Source organism: Urocitellus parryii, chromosome 2 (genome assembly GCF_045843805.1).
Source record: "Urocitellus parryii isolate mUroPar1 chromosome 2, mUroPar1.hap1, whole genome shotgun sequence".
NCBI classification, from domain to species: Eukaryota; Metazoa; Chordata; class Mammalia; order Rodentia; family Sciuridae; genus Urocitellus; species Urocitellus parryii.
In genome coordinates, this window is record NC_135532.1 from 182,893,665 (window position 1) to 182,915,551 (window position 21,887).

The following is a 21,887-nucleotide window of genomic DNA, read 5'->3' on the forward strand; positions in this document are numbered from 1 at the left end:
CTCTGAGGCCTGAGGGAAACGACTCAGAGCTCAGGTTTGGGTCACACGGTCTGCTGCGCCCTCTAGTGCCAAATTCTCTAAACTACAAGTTAGACTTGGAGAGAAGGATGCTTCCTCTGGATTTGGGCTGGGAAGGGGCACCCTAATTTTAATCTGCATCTCCTTTACATCTAGGGGGGAAGGATGCCTGTGCGGGAGACTCTGGAGGCCCCATGGTGACTCTGGATATGAAGAGAGGCCAATGGTACCTGGTGGGCACGGTGTCCTGGGGTGAGGACTGTGGAAAGAAGGATCTCTATGGAGTGTATTCGGACATCTACCACAATAAGGGCTGGATCCAGAGGGTCACCGGGGTGAGGAATTGAGTTCGGCTTTCAGTCAGCACTGCCTTCTGTGGTCAGTCAGCAGCTGAAGATAATCATCTCATGCTCGCAGTCACTTCTCCCTGGCCCCTCAGCCTTCTCCCCTTCATTCAGCCCACCTGTCAAAGAGCAAGTGCGGGAACATGCTGTCTCCTTCCCCCTCTCTTTAAGAGGCAAAGTAGCAGAGTGGGCAGAACTCAAGGCCAAATCCAGGTCCCCTTCACTTACAAGCGTCAGGATGCCGGACAGCTGATTTGGCCTCTGACTCTGCTTCTTCATTCATAACATTGCAAGTGACACACCTTACCTACCTCATAAAAGTCTGATGATGACCAAATTAATTAACATATACATAGTTCTTAACCAGTGCATAGCCTAAACTAAGTGTCCCATAGATGTGACTTAGATCAACTATAGGCAAATGAAGTCCCCTTGCAAAACCCCTGGCTGGGTCTCAGGCCTGATTAGTGATACACCTGTCCTCCCCCATTGACCATCTCCTCCATTTGCCCTCTATGTGCTTCTTTGCCACCTGCAACTCTCCCAACCCCAACCCTCCCCCATTAAGAAGTAAAACAAACAAGGGTCTTAGTCCTGCGGCATGCCCCACAGCAAGGTGGTTATGCCCTTGAGCTAGGTACCAAGTTGTGACAGTGACAGAGAAGCAACTGCCAGGAGAGAGACTGGGGATGGGGTTCTGGGAAGTCCGATATCTGATGCTAGAACCAGTTTTGTCCCCCTCCCAGCTCATCCTGTGATCCTATGCAAGTCCTTTCCCCTCATCTCAAAGGGCCCTTCCAGCTCTGACAATCCAGGATCCAATGAAGTCCTATTTTCCCTGATGAGATGAGTTAAAGCCAAAGTAACCCAAAGGCCAAAATTTCATCAACTTCAAAGAGCTTAGATGGAGACAAAATGCTGTTGCTGCTCCTGCCATCTCCACCACTGCCCACCACACCCTGTTTCCCAAAGACAAAAACCAGGCAAAGTGCAGCCAAAAGATCTTTCCATATTCCTAAGAAAAGCAACTGCTCTGGACCCTGGGCTCCTTGCCTTCCCTAGTCCCAGGCTGCTGCGGGTGGGCACTGGCAAGCTAGACCTCAGGCCCCTGAGCTCTCTGTGTCCACTGATGGCCCCAGGCAGCTGTTCCCAATTCCTCACCCCTGTGCCGCACCCTGAGCTCCCTAGCCTTGCAAGGTCATGAATGTTCTCAAGCAGTAATCCTCCCTCATCCAAGAACCACTTCCTCCTTGCTCAGGGAGCTTGTAGAGAACTCCTCAACTCCAGAGCTCCAAGATACAAGCTCTCCAGGGATCAGAAGTCCCGAGTCTCTGTCTTCTGTTCTGCCAGAATGTCTCTTGATGGAAAATTTGAGCTCTTGTCCTGCAAGGCAGCTGCTGTGGTCATTCTGGGTCTCTTGCTAAATGAGGAAGTGAGCAAGTACTCGTAGGCATTAAGCCCTCAGCTGAACACTCAAGGACCGCCATGCAAAACCTGCCTCAACTTCTTTCTGTGTGCTCTGCTTTTTCTTCTGCAAAGGGAAGAGGATAAGGGAGTCCAGCTTCATCAGATGCCAATCAGACAAGCTGGAGTTCTGTGTAAAACACCAAAGAAGAATTGTGACACCAAATTTTGAAATCACCCCAACAGTCATCCCAAGACACTGTACCTTCCCATGTCACAGCACTGCCTGGGAGTTCCACAGGCTTGAGGCTGTGCTGTCTGCTGCACCGGGTAGTGGGATGAGAAGAGTATGAGTCACGCCTTCCAGGAGCTCCTACTGAGAGACGTGACGCCTAGATAAGTGACTGCAGTGTACAGGAATGTACCCCACAAAGTGCTAAGTTTGAGAGAGGCACAGAGGTCAAAGAAAAGTCATTCTGGTATGGAGGTATTGGGGAAGGAAATGCTAGAAAAATCTTCCAGAAGGAGATGGTCTTGAGGAGGGTGGGCATCTCAATGGGTAAGACAGAGGGAAGCCTTCCAGATGGTGAGAGAACAGCAGTAAATATTCACTCAAGCTTCTCTAGGTTACCAAAGCTTCTCCCATGAAATGGCACATCCTAGAGACCAGTGTCTGTGATGAGAACCAATATCTAAAGGAGCCTTTATCCTTAGAGTTAGAATACTAAACAGGGCTTAGCCTAAGGATTTATGCACAGATATTGATTTCTGGCCCAGTTTATCCTCTTTATTCTAAGTGCAACTTCATTCTTATTCAGAGACAATGTGTAAATGGGCAGTGGAACCTTGGCTTCCTCTTGATCTATAAGCATCTATTAAATGTGCAACTCCTGCACTACTGCTGAGGTCCAACCAACCCAAATACCTCACAGAGCCACAGCAGCAGAGAATAGGGGTGTCAGGACCATCTTAACTCTATGACCTCATTCCTGAACCTTTCTGATGATGACAAACTCACTACCTCCAAACACAGCCCATTCCAACTTTAAAATATGCTGCTCTTAAAAAGGTTTCTCTTGGGGTACAGGGGTGCATGATGTAATCTCAGTGACTTGGGAGGCTGAGGCAGGAGGATCACAAGTTCAAAGCTAGTCTTGGCAACTTAGCGAAGCCCTAAGAAACTTAACAAGAACCCGTCTCAAAATAAAAGATAAAAAGGATGCAGTTCAGTGGTAAAGCACCCCTGGGTTCAATCCCCGGAACCAAAACCAAAACAAAAAGGTTCTCTCTTCTATGCAACCAAAATCCACCTCCCTAGAATGTAGTCTGGATAACTAAAGCTATAATTTCATACCTTAAATGCTGTTTTAGCACTACTGTATTTCATTAGCAACAAAAGCTGCTGTTCTTATGGGAAAATACATATTCATTCCAATAAACATCTGCATTGAGTCAAAAATCTGTGTTTGGCTTGTATGTTTTTTCATGCACTGATGATTCTAGTGAGTTGTTTTCATGTTTCAAAATTGTACTCTATTTGACTAGAATCACTGTTCCATGAAAAGAGTGAGAGAGAAAGAGAAAGACTCTGATGGGAAAGTCATGTCATAAACACTAAAGCATATTCTAGGCTTTTTGGGTACCTTGTATTCCTGTGAATTTCAAAATATCATATAATGCAAATGTTTCAGCACCCAAATTCTATCTTTTGAATGCCACCCACACTCTATTTTCAGGGTGGGAGAGCTGTTCAGGTCATGTATTCAATGTTTGATTCAGAAAAATTTTTCTGTGGCACTGGGGCACTGTGTCTAGATTGACCTGCTCTGGGTTGGAGTATATTCTTTCCTTCTGCCATGAGCTAATCTCATTCACAGAGAGCATGAAGCAAAGATATACCAGCACTGAGAAAGAGATAACTCTTCAAATAAGAGGCAGGCAAGAGTCAGGGAGGGAGATCTAGATCACTCACATGGCATAGGTGCAGATAATCATAGTCTAGAATGGCTATTGAAATCAAGAGACTTAGGGTGATTAAGAAATGTAGGTTGACTCCCTTATCCGTTTCATTTTACCATCTATAAAACTTGCAGAAAAATCTCCCCTGAGATTGTTCAGTCAAATAAATTCACAGATAGTAAAAAAGTAATTTTGAGAAACTATAAACTTAGCTAAAACATAAATATATTCTATAGGAAATAATGATCACATTTTTTGAGCATTTAATATCTTGTCACAACTGCACTAAGCTCTTACACACATTCTATAATTTAACCCTGAAAACAACCTCTAATGAAAGAGCTAGTATTATCCCCATTTTACAGCTGGGCAAACTGAAGCACAGTTAAAAAATGTGGTCCAACCAAAGAGCAATGACTTCCTAGAAGCAATGAGCATGCGTAGTGCTCCCGTCTTGGTTTCTAATGCCATTCTCCAATTATAACAAGGGCCCCTTAAAGAAATGCTTGACTCTAGATCAGGGGCAAGAAATATTCAAGATGAACATGGAGCATCATTAAAAAGTGCTCAAAGAACTCCTCAGTGGCAGGATATGTCAAACGGACCCAGGAGCCTGTGGAAAGAGCTCAACAGCCAAAGCTGAAACAATTCAAGCAACAAAACAGATGAAATAGTGTCGTATAATAACCCGAAATATAAATACAAATACAAACCCATAAACGGTAAGAATAGACAAGTTTCCCACGGAGAAGAATGGCATAGAATCCATGTAAATGCCCTTGAGGACACGGAGCAGAAGTGGGCCTCCCTTAAGTGCTGGCAGCACATAGTGACTTCCTTCCAAAGGGTCCAGGATGGACAGGGGGAAAGCAGGAACTCTACAGAGGAGAAACATAGCAGTGATACATCAAAACGGGTTCCTTCTGACCTATCTACCCTACAAATGTAAGATGATAATAGTAGATAAACCTGGTGCAGGGGGAATGGAATTTTCTATAGCATTCTCACTACTTTTTGTAAATCTAAAACTATTCTAAATATGAAAGTGTCTTTACAAAAAAAACATCACTCAAGATCTCTGAACTAGGAGACAAAGGAAACCAAATTCAAAACTGGTTTCTGATGAACTCTGGAGTCCAAGGCCTGAACTCCTTCACCAGTATTCAGACAAAGCCACCCTCAGAAATCCCCTGGGGAGTTTAAGAAAGGACCCTAACTAGGCCCCTCCTTATAGAGCTTGAGGTGTAAGGGTTCTGATGTAAGGCCTGAGCCTCGGGGGTTTTAAAGGATCCCCGGGTGATTCTGATCTGCATCTTGTTTGAAAGTCATTGTTCCAGTGTATCCTACCAGAAAGTGTCCTCTGAAGAAAGGTGGGAGCCTCCAGTTCCCAGGCTTGGGGTCTTTGACTGACATAACTAGTCTGGTAAGAGACAGAGATGGGCTAGGTTTTCTGATGTTCTGGCCCATGATCCTGAACTGTTTTGTGACTTTCAGTAGCAACACCACTGCTAAGATATTTCTGTAAAGAGCAGTGTTATTTTACTTTTCAGTAATAAACTAAAGAAGGGAGAATGCATTCCAGGAACTGGGGATTAGCATACAAGAAAACAGGGATATGAAAGGACCATGGATATACGAGGGAAACTGAGTGACATGGAACCCTGGAGAGATAGACATGTGAAGCCTTCTGGGGAGATCAATAAGTATGGTGTCAAGAAAGGCCCTGGATGCTCAGCTTGGTTTGGGGAATGGGGAGACACTGAAGGTTCTGGAACCAAATAGAGATGAGACCACTTTACCTTTCAAATCAGGTATTAATATGGAAAGTGAACTCAGGGAGACTCCAGATGGCTGCAGAAGATCTGGCATCAGACAAAATGATCCTAAACAAGGGCAGGTCTGTGCAAAGCAGGGAGAGGAGTCTGCCCTTGGGGCTCTGAGAACCTAGGACTAGACCTAAAGAGTCTTTTATGGATTCTCCACCTCTGTTAATACTTGAGAGTGAATTTGTGGGAGAGAGGGGAAACAGGGCAAGGGACCAACCCCCAAAGAAACCATGGTTTTCCAGATCCCTGATCTTTCTGTGATCTACTGGCATCAGTGCTTGCCTTTAGAAAGGAAAGTGGGGCTCTCTGAACCTGAGAGTAGGAGACAAATAGGGACTTTGCAATGCTTCCCTACATCTGGTATGCATTGGCCTGTTTTTTTTTTTTTCCCAAAAGATCAAGAAAATGTTATTTGGATGCAAAAACACAGGCTCAATTCCCAGCATTGAGCTTCTGATCACAGGGAGAAAGAGCCAGGACAATTGCAACACCAAGGCAGATCACAAAGGCTTCAAGGGAGTCCCTGCTGAGGCATGAGTATTAAGACAAAGCAGTGTTACAGACAAAGGGAAGGTGTGTCAAGCCTGGGTGGTGCCCAGGGCATGCATGCTGAACCAATCAACATGGGCAAGAAATGTCTCCCCCACCAACATCTGCTAGCCTCTGTAGGGACTCTGCAAAGTAAGATGTTGCTGTGGTATGAATGTGGGTAGTGTCCCCTATAAGACCACATGTTAAGGGTGTGGTCCCAAGGGTAGCACTATTGGGAGGTCGTTTCTCCAGGAAGGAGGGCCAAATAGGAGGTCCTTCGATCACTGGGGCTTTCCCTCAAAGGGCAGGAGGTTCCCTAATCTCTCTATCTCTTTGTTTCTTGGCTCAAGATAGAAAGCTAAATCTAGTATCTGTTCCTCACCACTGCCATCCACTGCCCTTACCAGAACTGGGTCAATGCAGGCACCATGCCCTTGAACCTCCAGAACAGTGAGCCAGCATAAACCTCTCTTTACTTCCTAAGTAGCTTGTGTCAGGTATTTTGTTGTATTAACGTGAAGCTGACTGCTATAGAGGTTATAAAACCCTGATCCATGCCAACCGGCCAGCACCAACCAGAGAAAACTCTAGAGATCTTAAGGTACAGTGTACATGCAATCTAGACCCAACAGCTCTGAAGATGCTGACATATTTGAAAAGTGAAAATTCTCATCTTCCCTCGGGCTAACTGTCCTGTGACATTATTCCATCTTGCTTTTCTCCTGGGACCATGTGGTTTATTTAATCCGTGATCATCAATGCCCACAGTGACCAAGGCCTGCCAATGGGATCCAAGAGGACAGAATCCTTCCTCTAAACAACTCTGACAACACCTCCCTTTGGTCGGAGTCTGTGTGTCCAATTCACAAATCCATGTTGGCAGCCTGGGCCTCCCACCATGTCTTTTTATTTTAGTGCATTTTAAAATTATGAAATACTTCAAACACTTAAAAAAAAAGACAAAGACAGAACTGCTCAGACTTGTTGAAAACATCACGTCCCACACAAGGAACATCAGGAGGATTCCAATCCAAGAAATGTGAGGAGAAAGGTACCCTGGGCCAAGGCAAAGAGCTCTCAGTCCTGCCGGTGAAGACCCAGGCTCCCGGCCCAGCTCCACTTCCAAGGCTCAGAAGGCTCAACCAAATATGTTCTCTGCGCCTGAGTTTCCAGTCTCCCCATTGCTTTCTCCTCATCTTTTCAACCTCTATGCCTGGAGAGCCCCAAGATCCAGTCCTTGAGCCTCTTGACCATCTGCCCTCAATCCTGGGACATTCCCACCCTAGACTTGTGACATCTACCCTCCCCTACATGCCGATGCCTCTGATGTTTCTTGTGTCGTTGTCAAACAGAATGTCTGAAAAGCATCCAATACTCCAAAACCAACCTCCTGATATTGTCTCCGAATTTGTTCCTCGCAGTCTTCCTCATCTCAGAAAGTGGTAACTCCATTTTGCCAGTTGCCTCAGCCCAAACTCCTAGGGCCTCTTTCTCCTTTCCTTCACTCATGTCGCACATCTGAGTTATCAGAACATGCTTCCCTCTGAACCTGGAAAATACGGCCAGGCTCAACCACAGTTGCTCCCATCAAGGTACAAAGCCACCACCCTTGAACAGGCCACTGTTGTCTCCTGCCTGAATGACAGCGGGAACTTCCGGCCAACTTTCCCTCTTCTCATTCTTGTCCTCTTGACATCCTATTAACATAGTGACAGTAACTTAGATAACACTACCTTCTGTTCAACTCCTGTAATGGCTTCCTGTCTAACTCAGGAATGTCCTGTCAATGACCTTGGTCTATGACCTATATATGCTCTTATCCCCAATTTTAGTACTACTGTACTCCAGCTACATTGGCCTCCTCACAGTTAATAATTTCAGGCTGCTAATACCTCAGGGCCTTTGCACATCTTATTGCTCTTAGTTCCTTCATCTTTCTTCAAATGTCACCTTCTTATGAAACCCTCCCTGGCTACCCAATCTAAAATTTGTAACTCTATCTCCTGCTCTTTCTATACCCTTTGACTCTTTTTTTTTTTCTTCTCCCTGTACTTAGCACTACCTAATATACCATACATCTTCCGTAGTTTATTGTCTAGTTCCTCTACTAACCACAAAGGTAGCAATTTTCTCTCTTCACTCTCTGTAATATCCCAGTTCCTGGTATATAATATGCACTCAGTCAACATTTGTTGATTGAATGAATCTTGAAAATAGGAATGTCTTATCACTCCTCAAAATATCACTCTGACCCTATTAAGATAGGGGTGAAGAATTATTGGGCTTGTTTTAGAAATGAGGGGGTAAGACAGAGAATGAAATTCCATCACTACCACCCAAGTCTTTATATAACACCCTATCTTTCGGGGTAAATGCTTCTAAAAACTCAAATATCTTTAGAGAAAGGTGAAAGAGTAAGATTGATAAAGGTTTGTTTCTGGATAACAAAGTAAAGGAAGATGTTACAAATGTTTTAAATTAGAAGGACAAACTCCAGCCAGGCCCAGCGGTGTATACCTAGAAACCCAGCTATTAAGGAGGCTGAAGCAGGAGGATGGCAAGTGTGAGGCCAGCCTGGGCAACTTAGTGAGAGAGCCTGTCTCAAAATAAAATTTAAGAAAAGAGCTCAGGCCTTGGCTCAGAGGCAGAATGTTCCTAGGTTCAACCCCCAGTACAAACAGAGGAGGAGAAGGAAAAGGAGGGTCTCCAAACAAACCTAGGCAGACTAAAATCCTGGGTTAACAATTAGATGACCCATAGGAAGGATCCATGTGAGAGTACCATCAGAAATACCCAAGGTCAGGAAAGGTTAAGCAGCAGTTTGTGAGCAAAGTCAAAGCTGTCAGGGACCCTCTGATTATCTTACCTTACATTTTCACAGACGGGGAAACTGAGACTTAGGGGAGGGGAAGGATTAAGTCACCTAAGACCAAGCAGCCTAGATGAAAGCTCAGCCAGGACTGACCCACAGGCTGCCTGACTCCTTCCCCTCCTCCACCCACCCTCACAAGACCCCAGTCACTCAACTGTCCTAAGACAGGCGGATTTCATTTCCTTCCTGCATGTGGCAGTACCCATGCAATGCCAGAAATGACTCCAGAGGAAATTCCTTAGCCGGGAGTCTTGCAGAGAACCAGAATGGGACTTGGAAAAGAATTAAATTCCTTCTGGAATATTCCAGCCCATAGGAAAGGAGCCCAGAATTCACTGATGTTTTCTGTTTGAGGGAATTTTTTAAATAGATACCTTTGAAGAATGGAAAATGGCCACTATGCTTCTAGAAAAACCAAGTCATGGCTTTGAAATACATTGAACAGGAAGAAAAAGAAATGACTCTGCATGTATTAAAATAAACTGGTTTTAAACCTTGGGCTGGGAAATCATCGTTGCCTTTCTTTTTTTTTTCCTAAAGTGTTTACCAACAAGAGTTTGACTGAAATCACAGAGAGGAAGAGTCTGTCAGGCTTCGAAGGGGAGTCTGCAAACGAAAAGGGAAAGAGGAAGAAAGAAGAACATAAATACACTGTAAGCATATTCTCTGCAGCAGGCATTTCCCAGACAGTTAGGTCTATTGCTCATTCCTTATAATAGCTCTCCAGGGCAGGAAGTATTATCTCCAATTGATGAGGAGGTAAATGAGACTTTAAGAGGCTCAGCTGACTTGCCTAAGGTAAGAGGCTGATAAGAAGCAGAACCAGCACTCAAGCATCCACTTACCCCAAATGTCATGATCCTCCCCTACCCCGTGCTGCACGGTGCTGATTGAGTTCTCAATATCTCCTCTGTTCCTCATCTGTGAGATAAGCTCCTAGTCTCTAATTTGACTTACAGCCTTTGGTCTATGGACTTACTATATTAGAAATTTTCCTTATTTAGCAGACTGCTCGGTTCTCAGAGTTCCTAATCCCAGGAAGAGTTCTGAATGTTTTGAGGAAAGCAATGGAGAAAGCACTTCTTGTGGACCCTATATGAAGAATTCCAGTCTCTGGAATTCGGTGCCTATAGGTCTCTGGTTGGTGTGAATCTCAAGGCCAGTGTGCAAACACTCTGGTGGCAGAGGGCTGGAATCCTGGAACGTCCCCAAGGAATTTATTTATAACACATAGGGTACATCTAACAAGTTCATCGTGTGGCATGTGGCAATATGTGTGAAGAAAGAATCATCCCAGGAGAGTCTCTGCAAAAAATAAGGGCTGAGCCCAGGAACAAAACAAAAGTATCCTCGCATGAGAGTCCATAAGGGAGACAGGACTCTCTTTAAATTGTCAATATCTTCTCAACAGTGTAGGAGGAGTCCTGGGAAAGAGTTATAGACTAAAGCCAGCCAGGGGTGGGCTTCTTATTCTACACTATCTGGTGTGTTTTGGGATAAGTCATTCCCATGTTCTAGTTGCATTTTGTCATCTATGAAATAAAGTAATTGAGTCTTTAATCATTCTTCCAACTCTAACATCCCATGTCTATAAATATCCGCTTCCCCTAAATAGACTTTCAGAATCATGAAGCCTTAACCTTAGCGTGGGAAGCAGGGAGGGAGCTATGGAAGGAGAAGCAGAGGGAGGGACAAAAGGTCTTAGCAGAAGCACCAATTCTATTCTTGCATGAATGAAATGAAGAGGAAATAGTGTAGGCTGGCAACCGAAGAATCAGTTGGAATTAGCCTGGCAAAGAGAAAAGAGGAACAGATGGGACCGCGTTCAGGAAGAAGCATTGCTATGGCGCTGGGTAGAGGCTGGCTTGTGGGAGGCAAGAACAGGGAGAGCCGTTAAATCCACTACAACAAAATGGCAGGCTAACAAGCTCCAAGTCCATGTCCCCCACAGAAATGTTCAAAAACAACCATAAAGTGGCTAAAATAACCTTATAGAAGCCCAGGAAAACAAAGGTCCAAAGTGACCAAGTGGGTGTCCAATCAAGAAAAACCCACATTTGAAATGAGAAATTTCATGGTCTTTTGCTCACCCTTGACCCTCTAACTCCTCAGTAAAGCACAGTCATGGTCTGGAAGAGGCAGCAGCCCAGTTCCTAATTCCCTCCCTTGGAACAGAGGTAGTAGAATAAACCTTATTTGCCTATTCTCACCTGTCCAGGGGCTACTTGGTCTCTGTCTTACCTAGGGTCTTCTGTAGGAACGCAATTCTGGAAAACTACAGAAAGACTACAGACCCACAGAGCTGGCAAGATATTACAGGGGGAGAAACACAATAGACCATGTAAGACCCAGAGGAGAAGTGGGTAAGACTCTGGGAAGTGAGAATATTCAAAAGTAACTCTGCAAATGGGGAGATTTAAAAAGCCACAGGCCCAGGAAAAATGTGTGCTCAGAAAAGACCCAAGAAATCAAAATGCATGATCAGAAAAGACCAAGTTAGGCTTTTACCTCCAGCATACCCAGCTAACTAGTGAAAAACTTCTTGGCACAAAGCCAGTCTGCAAAGACTGGGAGATGTGGTTATTTTTTTTCCAGATGCCCCATTTTTAACAAACAGAACCACACACACACACACACACACACACACACACACACACACACACAATGTAAGCATGGATTCAAATAGATAATTGTACACCAATTTTCATAGCAGCGTTATTCACACTAGTCAAAAGTTAGAAACAACTTGACATCCTTCAATAAATGAATAGATAAATAAAATGTGGAATATACATACAATAGAATCCTAATCAAACTTTAAAAGAAATTCTTTTAACGATGATGAGCCTTGAAAATATCATCCTAAGTTTAATAGGTCAAACACAGAGGAACAAAGATTGTGGCTACCATGCCACTGGAAAAATGAAATAATTGCTTTGAAATAAATGGGAGGGGAATAAAAGAAATGACTTTGCATATATTAAAATAAACTAGTTCAAACAGTGAAATTAATAGAGACAGAAAAATGGATTGGTGGTAAAATTGATAGAGACAGAAAAAAATGGCTGCTAGCAAGTAAGAAGGGATGGGGAATGTATCAGTCTTTTCTCTATGACTATAACACAATACTTGAGGCTGAATAACTTCATAAATATGAGGTTTATTTATATCACCATTCTAGAGGCTCAAGTGTTGGTATCCACTCCCATGAGGACCTCATGACAGATGCATGTGCACATGTGAGAGCAAAAGATCATATCACCAGACAGGAAGCCAAACAGAGCAACACAGGGGTCAGGCTCACTCTCATAACAACTCCCTTGGAAAATAACACAAAATTCCAAAGGAAATACCTTCATTCTTTCTGAGGGCAGTGCTCCCAATGACTTGTGGACTTCCCACCACTAAACTCCATCTCTTAAAAGTTCTACCGCTTCCCAACAGTGACAAATCCAGGACCAAGATTCCAACACATGAAACCTTAGGAGACAAACTCAAACCATAGCCAGAAGATAGCAAAGAGCAAGTTTTGATGGGAACAGCTTCAGTTTAGGATGAATAAAAGTCCTAAAGAGAGGTACACAATCACATAAATATACTTGATGCCACTGCATTGTACAATTAAAAAATGGTTAAAATGACACATTTGGAGGCTCAGAATATAGTTCAGTTGGTAGAGTGCTTGCCTCACATGCATAAGGTCCTGGGTTCAATCCCCAGCACCACACCCCCACACACAAAAAGATACATTTTATGGACCACCAGAGAGGAAAACAAATTTTGCAATCCATTTGGACATGGATTCTGAAACAGTCTCCCAAAAATGGAGATGTTAAGTAAGAAGGAAGACCACAGGGCCAGAAGCCCAGGAAAGTTCAGGCCTCAAGGCAGAGATTTCAGTCATTCATCAGCATATACGTAATAAATAAACCCCCAGGCTAGATGAGATCACATGGACAAACTAGAGGAGCAAACAGAAGGCGCATGATAGGACCCTAAAGATAGCAGCAGGCAGGAGTCAGGCCGGGGCAGTGAAACCTATAAAGAAGATTGAGAGGGAGCCAGAAGACCAAGGCACATCAGGAGCAGGGTGTCCCTGGAACCAAGCACACAGTGTTTTCAGTTGGTCAATATTGTTGTCCTTTGAGAGGTCAAGAAGAAAACAAGGTTTACAAGTATATATTGAGGTTGGGGATGCAGCCCAGCAGGAGAGCGCTTGCCCAGCATGCAACAGGCCCTGGGAGCCATCCTCAGCACTGAAAAAAAGAAAGAAAAAAAGAAAGGAAGGAAGGAAGGAAGGAAGGAAGGAAGGAAGGAAGGAAGGAAGGAAGGAAGGAAGGAAGGAAGGAAGGAAAGTACATTGTATGTAGCCATAGCCTGCTGGTAACCTGAGTGGGGTCAGTTTCCGTAAAGTCATGGGGGTGGGAATCAGCCTGTAGCATCAATGGGAGGTGATGATGTGGAGACAGAGAATGTGGACAGTGTTTGAAATACTTGGGTTTGAAAGGAAGAAAGGCAGGATCTGGAGGAGAATGTGGGGTGGAGGGAGGAAAGGGAAGTTGAAAACTGAGGGAGAGGGCAGATGGGCACAGGTCTGGGGTCCATTGTCCGAACTGACCACATGGACTGTGTCCAGAGGGGAACAGCCTGGTGGACCCATCCAGATAGGCTGAAACACACAAACACCATCTAATCTAAGCATGAAAGGGAATGTACTAGGAAAGTATGGGCCAATTCGCTGAATGAATTAGTGTTAACATATTAATATATATTGGAGAATAAGACTCAGTAAAGGAAAAATTTGACCCTGCTAGGAATGTGAATAGCAGGAAGTGTTTTACAGCCTAGCCAGGGGGCCACCATGGAATTAATATGCTCCATCTGTTCTCAGGGTTTTTATCATTTTGCTCCTCATTGAAATTCCAGTTGCCTCTCTTGGGCCATGTGTCCTTGGTTGGGAGCTAGGGAGAGGAGCCAGCTCCTTAAAACCCTCCAGACTACCATCCACAGGGAGAGGTCAGGGTGCTGGGCCCCCACAAAGAAATACAAAGAGGATAGAACTGAAAGGGGGGAGCTTTTTCTTTTCCTGAGAAAGTCAGAGCAAGGGCACAAACCTTGTTTTCAGACCCCATTCAGAATTTATCCACTTAGTTAAGGCACTCATGGCCCAATCATGAGTCTTATAGGGGTAAACCCTCAACTACAGGGGGGAAAGAACCAGAGAAGAGAACCACCCCACCCCCACCACCCTGAAACACGTTTCCCCTGGCGTCTCAGATGGTCTCAGATGGTCTCAGACCCAACTGTTGAGAGCCACAGCCTAAGGGGCCCCAGCAAACTTCTAGCTGCCAGCAAACTTCCAGCTGCCAGCTGATTGGCTCCTCTGCGGTGATGCTCATTGGACTGTTTCCCTGCCCTTTCAGACCACAGAGCTGCTCATTGGGGAACTTTTTGGCTCCACCCACATGACTCAGCCAATCGGCATCAAGAGCAGGAGGAGGGGGAGGTTGAGAGGCTTGTGGGAAGCCTATGGTGGCAGTTAGGCTCTGAAGGTTTTTCCTGAGGAGCTGTTTTGTTTGGGGTGTGTGGTTCTAAAAATAAAGTTCATTTCTTTTGACAAGTGGCTCCTGAATTGTGCCCAGCCAGACTGCGGCACCCAACTGCCAGTCACCAGCTGAGGCAGCCAACTTAAGACTGCTTCTATTGGCTTTCTCAGCTGCTCTGCCTCCTTACTGAGGTCCTGAGTTCACAGGCCTCCAGAAAGTACTTCTGCTTCTGCTTCCTGGGAACCCAGCCCAGGGCAAAGGCCACAGGGATCTGGAGCCTGGAGGTGGGTGAGGATTCAGGGTACAGCATGAAACAGTGTGGCAGAGGATCCTGGCTGAGAGGATGAGACCTGAGCAAAGGCTTGAGGGAGGTCAGAGAGTAGGTCCAGTAAAAAACCACTCAAGACAAAGAGGGCTAAATAGAGGTTCAAATAGGGCCCTGGGCAGGAGCATGCCTGCTGTGTTGGGGAACAGCAAGGGAGCCAGGGTAGCTATAGAAGGAAGGGGGAAGCATGCTGAAAAGTGTCACTAAGATGGCTGAGCCACATCCTATCTGGCCTCGAAGGACCTGGCTTTTGCAGAGCAGCAAAGGGAGCAGCAGAATGGCAGGACCTGACTTTGGATAAAAGAATGACAGTGTTGAAGAAACCGGAAGAACACTCCCCAAGGGATCCCACTTGTAAGAGCTCAACCTGGCAGATGAAAAAAGACAAATCCTTCAGAGGGAGGCCTAAAAGGAAAAAGCCTTCTTTAAAAGGTCGAGCTATCCAACAGTGGCCTGAGCTGTCTTGGGTGGTAATGATCTCCCTGACCCTGGGGGTGCTCAAAAAAAGACTGCATAACCTGTCATCAGAGAGGATGTAAAAACAATGCTTTATATGGGTTGGAACAGGATGATACAAAGAAAGACCTTGAGATGTTCCAAACCCTAAGACAGTACCTGATATCCAGAGAGAATGATGATCAGCTGAAAGTCCCAGGGAAATCTATCTAAAATTAAACCAGGACCCATATAGCTCCCTGTGCTTTTAGGGTTCAGAGCCCCATATACAAGCCCATGACACCTTCTGGGAAAAAATCAAAACAAACTGTCTTCTTCCAAATGCTTTGATTTAAATAGTTTATTTGGGATATATGAATATAGAATCTAGGAAAAATAAGAGGTGACGAGAGAAGGAGACTCCAAATATTGTTATAAAATAGATGTGCTAGGGAGATAAGGATCTGATTGAGTATGACCTAGCTCATTGTTCATTTAGTTGTTCAAAACAATTTATTGTGTACTTGTTATGTGCTCAATATAGGTGAATAAAATGCATGAAATCTGTGCTTCTTAGCTTACATTCTAAAAGGGAATACAGCCATAGATGAGTAATAACCATAACTCTTGATGTGTCCCAGTAAAGGTGAAAGAACTCAGTAAGGGAAACTCTCAGGAGGATTAAGTCACTGCAGCAACACATCTGCAAGAGCAGAGGGGGAATCTTGAACAGGGTGGAGAGTGAGTAGGGAAGCTGAGCCCTAGTCCTAGAGAGTTCAGGGAAGATCATCAAGAAGAATATCAAGGCATAATTTTTATAAAACTAAATGCAAATGGAAGCATATTTCTCAATTGGAAAGTATTATACCAAGAAGCACAGATAGATCACCTGGGAGTTCTATTATTATTCGGATGCTTAGGGCCCCCTCCTAGAAATTCTGATTCCAGTGGTCCAGAGTAGAGGTGGAGCAATAATGTTTCTTTAAAAATTCCCAAGATTTCTCAAGTGAAGCTGGGGCTGAGAACCTCTGTGGAAGGCAGAGCCCTCTGAGAGACAGGGCCTGCCCACTAAGTGCCCTCTGTATCTAGCTCCTAAATCAGGACTTGCTGCAGAGTAGATGCTCAGGATATGTGAACTGGGTAAAGAAATGAATACTGTGAGAATCAAGTGAAGGAAATCACAGCTAGTTACTAAAATCAGAGCAGGAATCAAACTGATTTCCAGCATCCCATCTTAACTATGGACTGAATTGGCCCAGAGTTGAAGCTAGTTGCAACCTCACAGGGGGTCCCAGAAGGGGAGAGGAAAAGGTTCTGGGGAAAGATGCAGAAAACCAATGGCCCAGTATATCAGGAACAGTATGGAGAATTCAAACATGCATTAATGACCTCTAAGCCCAACTGAAGACATTCTGTCTTTATTTAAGTATCCCATCTTTATGTAAATGGCCCTTTTCTCTTCACCACAACAGATGATAGTGACTTGTTATTAAAGAGGAAAGTTGTAGAGGAAAGAGGACAGGGAGTCAGGTTATTAACAGAGGTGGATGAATAAGGGCTCTTCAACATCCAGGGTGGTATCCCATCTCCTGCCCTCTGCCTCTCCCCCATCCCAACCCCTACTGCCAGTCTCCTTTCCTGCTATCCAAACAATATTACATCCTATTTTAAAGGAATGTGAGATCCTAGGTACTTCTCTACGGACAAATCACTTGGCATCCTTAGTGTCCCTTCCTCTTATTGAGGACACTCCATCCCCACGGTGTGGGTAGGCAGCCAATCTTTGACAAGATGGCCCATGTATAGCTGATGTGGGGAAGCTACTCAACTATAGTTCTATAGTTGCAGAAAAAAAAAAAAAAAAAACGGAGGCCAGGCTTCAACTCCAGTGTTCTGGCTATCAGCACTGCTAAGAATGTGAACTTTGAAAACCCCTCATTAAATGGAGAATCGTTATATATGTTTCCTAGAGATTTTGTGCTTTGCTTCTAAAATGCTGTCTTCTAAACCTCCCCCAAAATTCTGTGCCAGTTCATTTGTACCAAGTGGGAAGCCTTGCTCTATGGGACTCTACCCCACCACCATCTTTCAGCCAGTCAGGCTCCAGGATCCTTCTGAGTGGAGAGAAGCTGGAAGCTGGTAAACAGAGTCAAGGAACCCTGTAGACCCAGCAGCAAAGAAGCAGCCTAATGCCCTCAATCTCTCTTCTTTAGAGGGAAACCTCTGCTGGGTGCATGAGGCAGAGCTGTGGGTGAGGCTTCTGTAGTAGGCAGAGGTGAATTTAAGCCTGCATCTAGAGGATGTGGAGATAACGAGGAACAGGAGTGGAAACCTAACAAGAGAGCCAGGTCAAACTCATTGTTGTGGAAAGGCCTTTTGAGATCACCTAGTCCTGGAATTTTCAAACATTTTTAAGGCAGTTAACCTTTTTTCATACAAATAACTAAAGTAGAATTCCACCTAAGGTGCAGCTGTTCTGATAGAAGCAAGAGGAGAAAGTAAGAATTGGAGGTGGGTTGTTGGACCAGGAGTAGGAAACCCACCCACTCAGTCCACTTTCCAAATCCAAAAGTCCCTAAGGCACCTGCACAGAATTTTGGGATACTTGATCTTCCTTTGAAACACCCGATCTATCCCAGATGGGGAACATGGGTAAACTGTCCAGAGTCCCCACTGAGACAAGGACAGCATTAGAACTAGAACTTGATCCCATTCCCAGGCTAGGTCTCTTCTCACCCGCTCCCACCAGCCAGCAGACCCCACCCCAAGCCTCTGGCCCACCGAGGAGGGCTTAAAAAGAGCTGCGGAAGGAGAACTGTAGGTAGATGATCAACAGGAGAACAGTGGCCCAAAACAAGCACCAAGGAATAGAGCAGAAGTTGCAGCCCGAGCCCTCCTCAGCCTGAGGCTTGGTGGGACTGGGCGCCCTGGAGAAGGTGTAAGTGGTCGCCTCCTCCTCCAGCAACTTCTCGCTGGGCTTCCAGTGCACGATGCCCTCCTGGCAGGCCTCGCAGAACTCTCCCCGGTGTCGTCGGTGGTCCTGGCGGCTGGCCACGTGGATGCGGTACTGGCCGCCGCGCTCCCCGTAGCACTGCTCGCGCAAACTGGTGATGAGGTTGTCCACCAGGCTCTCGATGTTCTCCTCCAGCATGCTGGACTCGTCCAGTCGCGCTGTGCCACACTCGTAGCACAGCTGCTTGAAGACCCGCATGCGCACCGAGCCTGCGCGCTGGGCTCGGTCCAGGTACATGTGGAAGAGGATAACCACGTGGGGCGATTGCCAGGTGTGCCAGCACCAGGAGCAGTGGAACCTGCAGACAGGGGAAAGGAAAAGAAGACCGGACTGTGTGGAGGCAGAAGAAACAGGCCCAGGAAGTGGGTGAAGGGACGTAGAGGGTCAGCAGCGCCTGGAAGTGGGGGTGGTGTGTTGACAGCCCCTTGGGTTCCCCAAGAGGCTGCCCAACCGGCCCCATTGTTAGCACCCCTGGGGCTAGAACACGCTCCTTGGGAGTGGCATCCCACTGTGCTGTGTCTCCTGGGTGCTTTACAGAGGCCTCTGCCCCCTCCATCCCAGTTTCTGCAGGACTTGCTCCCAGATCTTGCTCTCTGGGCATCATTTCTCATCTGTAAAATGAGTGCACTAGGTGAGTCCTTCCTGCCCAAACTGCCTAGGAGTCTGATAGTACAGGTACAGCCCTCATCAGATTGGAAATGCACAATCTATGTGCACATTCCTATGTCAATGCTGTCTGTGGTCCAAATCAGGAAAAAAATCACATTATCACCTATCAGTCTCAAGTCAGTGCCAGAGTTAATGCATGCCAAGGCCTAGAAGTAGAGGCACTCTGCGCCCAGAGGTCTATAATTTCCCAGGCTAACTGGGTCCAGCTGGGGATCACAGGTCACAGGCCAGTGCTGGGAATGCCATAAACCCTCCCTACTCAGTCCCCCAAGTCTTTCATGCCTTCAAGAAGCTTCTGAGTCCTTCAGGCAAGTGGCATCCTTCCCATCTGTTGATTTGGGAGTTTGATGTTTTCATGTTCATTTCTTCTTATTTATTCATGTCATTTTGGGACTATTTTTCCCTCTCATCACAGACTACTAAACTTGAATTTTAAAATGTCAAAATCTCAGAAATCTCCCAAATTAATTCTTCATTTTTCTCTGAGATACAGAACCTAAAAGAGCCATCCATGTACATACAGCCAGCGGGGCGCTGAGCCAGTGCCCAGTAATGCTTCTTGAATTGAATTGAATTGAATTGACTGAACCAAGCAAAGCAGGAAGCCTTGCTTCAGATTCCAAGCTGAACCACTCAACCTCCCCATCTTATGTCCCAGAGGTAAGTCTTGACCCTATGGACAAGACCCATAGACTAGAAGGTTGTCTCAGATATTATAGAATATACAAAGCACTTTAGGGAATCTTATTAAAATGCAGATTCTGATTCAGGTCTAGAATGGAGTCCAAGATTCTGCATCTCTAGCAAGTTCTAGATGATGCTCCCTGGACCACAAAGCAAAGAACTAGAACTAACCTTTCATTTTGCAAATGAAGAAAGTGAAGTCCAAGAAAAATATTGAATTGCTCAAGAGCCATGGAATCAATTGTAGAGCTACTTTAGAACACCACGTGTGTTTGATATTTTAAATCAAACCAAGCTGAATTAAATAGATTAAAATTGAACTGGCCCAGGAGCAAAGCACAAACCACACCATGGACCTCAATCCTCCCATCTTTCAGTTTTCAACTATTTGTTTTTAAATATTAAAATCTGAAAATGTGCAAGGTGCCAGAGTTTAGGACTAATAATCTATCCTACCTCTTGATTCTCTGGATGAGGAAACTGTGAGAAAAAAAAAACATTACGCAGGTGATGGATCAGTAGAAGAGCTGGAATCAAAGCCAGGCATCCAAGCTCCCTTTGGGGGACTTACTCTGCTTCCCAGTCTACACTAGTCTGACAGTGAGATTGAAGCTAAGCACTTGGGTTCTGCAAATCCTTATCTTTCCTTGCAAGATACCCCAGGGCTAGGGACTTGGGGACTGCCTACATGGCCCCTACTTTCTGAGCTACTCACCTGCCTGAGGCGTGCAGTTCCAGGTACTGCTTCCAGCCAGGGGCCAGCACGTTATGCTTGAGGTTGGGGTCAATGATGAGGTCCCAGCTGTCAGCTGGCTTAGCTTCCTCCATCTTCTCATAGAAGACTTTCTTCCACTCACCTGTGGTCACACTTTTACACATATCCTCGTCAGTGTTAAGGGAGGGCAAGCTCCACTTTAGTGAGAATGTGGAGAATGAGGGCAAGTGCAGGGCAGGGCAGCGCAGTCTCCACGGTCTAAAAATCCTCATCGACAGGACCAGAAGGAAGCAGGACCCAGCTCCCTCCTTTGTCCGCAGAGGAACCTGTTTCCAAGGCAACCAGGCAGGGCGCCAAGAGACAGAGCTTGGAGAGGAGGGAGTCTCCAAAGAGGTGTTTCAGGGCCCGAACTGAGACTGCAGAGGCAGGATTTGCAGGTCTCAGTGATCCAAGAAAGCACAGGGGCCTGAAGAGGCTCTGAGCTTCAGACCATTCTTACCTTGGCCTGCAAAGGGCATGGAGAAGTGAGGACTTGAGAGGTGGCTCAATTTCACCTTGTTGCCCCTGGAGGCATCATCAGTATCTGGCTGCTATGGTAACCATGATACCTTAGGGAGTCAAGGAGAAATAAGATGTGGGAAGATGTAGACTGATAGTAGGTAGAGCAATAATAATAAATTTTTTCTCTGCACACTTACCCATCCTGTGACTGATACACTGCCATTTAAAAAAAAAACATAATTGGAGGTCTCTTAAACCACAGTGACTATTAACATTGTACAGATCAGCAGCCTGGGGCTCATCTGGCCCATAAATAGAGCTTCTATCGAAATCAAAGATGTAGACCCCATATCAATTCATTCACTTATTTATTTCACATATATTTATGCACCAGCTCTTATGCCAGATGCTTGTTCCTGAGTATGTACCCAATAACCATAATGTGATGAGATTCCTGCTGTCAGGGCTATGCAAAAGAGCAGCCATCTATGCACTAAGGTAGAAGCCATTGCATCAGCCAGGGAGGAGTAGACAAGATGATTTCCAGGGTGATTTTAGAGGGGCATTACACACAGAGAAAAACTGCCTTTATTATAGGTAACTGCTACTTTTTAATAAATTATTTTTCCTTAAAAATTCATATGGAATTATTATAGAAAAATTATAAAAATAGATAATGTTAAACAAAGGTAAGACTCTTCCATCACACTCCAGCCAAAATGATTATAATTAATATGATGCAATTTTTCCACACATGTATGTATGTGTATATATAAAAATCTACATACACATTGTGACATATTAAATAATAATATATCATGAATATTTTTCCAGGTAATTAATATTATTCCAAAGCAGCATCATGTAGGGTGCCTACACTCTGTTGTATGGATAGGCACAATTTATTTAGCCAATCTAGTATTTTGAGGCATTAAAGTCTTTTTTTTTAAAAGAGAGAGTGAGAGAGGAGAGAGAGAGAGAGAGAGAATTTTTTAATATTTATTTTTTAGTTCTCGGCGGACACAACATCTTTGTTTGTATGTGG

General features: G+C 45.0%; 2 protein-coding genes across 2 annotated transcripts in view; one reads left to right on the forward strand and one right to left on the reverse strand.

Moving 5' to 3' along the window:
* The window catches only part of Masp1 (MBL associated serine protease 1), a 63,507-nt gene extending 62,885 nt beyond the window's left edge, over positions 1-622 (forward strand). Inside the window, exon 16 of the mRNA XM_026389391.2 lies at positions 175-622. Coding sequence (XP_026245176.2) covers positions 175-365 — 191 coding nt within the window. The 3' untranslated portion in view covers positions 366-622. The remainder of the gene's footprint in view (positions 1-174) is intronic.
* Positions 623-18,051: 17,429 nt separating this feature from the next.
* Positions 18,052-20,613, reverse strand: Rtp1 (receptor transporter protein 1). The gene is made up of 2 exons (XM_026389415.2): positions 20,342-20,613; positions 18,052-18,571 (listed from the first exon to the last, which is right to left on the reverse strand). Exons 1-2 carry the CDS (start codon positions 20,611-20,613, stop codon positions 18,052-18,054), a joined length of 792 nt encoding a protein of 263 aa, XP_026245200.2.
* Between the last annotated feature and the right edge of the window lie 1,274 nt (positions 20,614-21,887).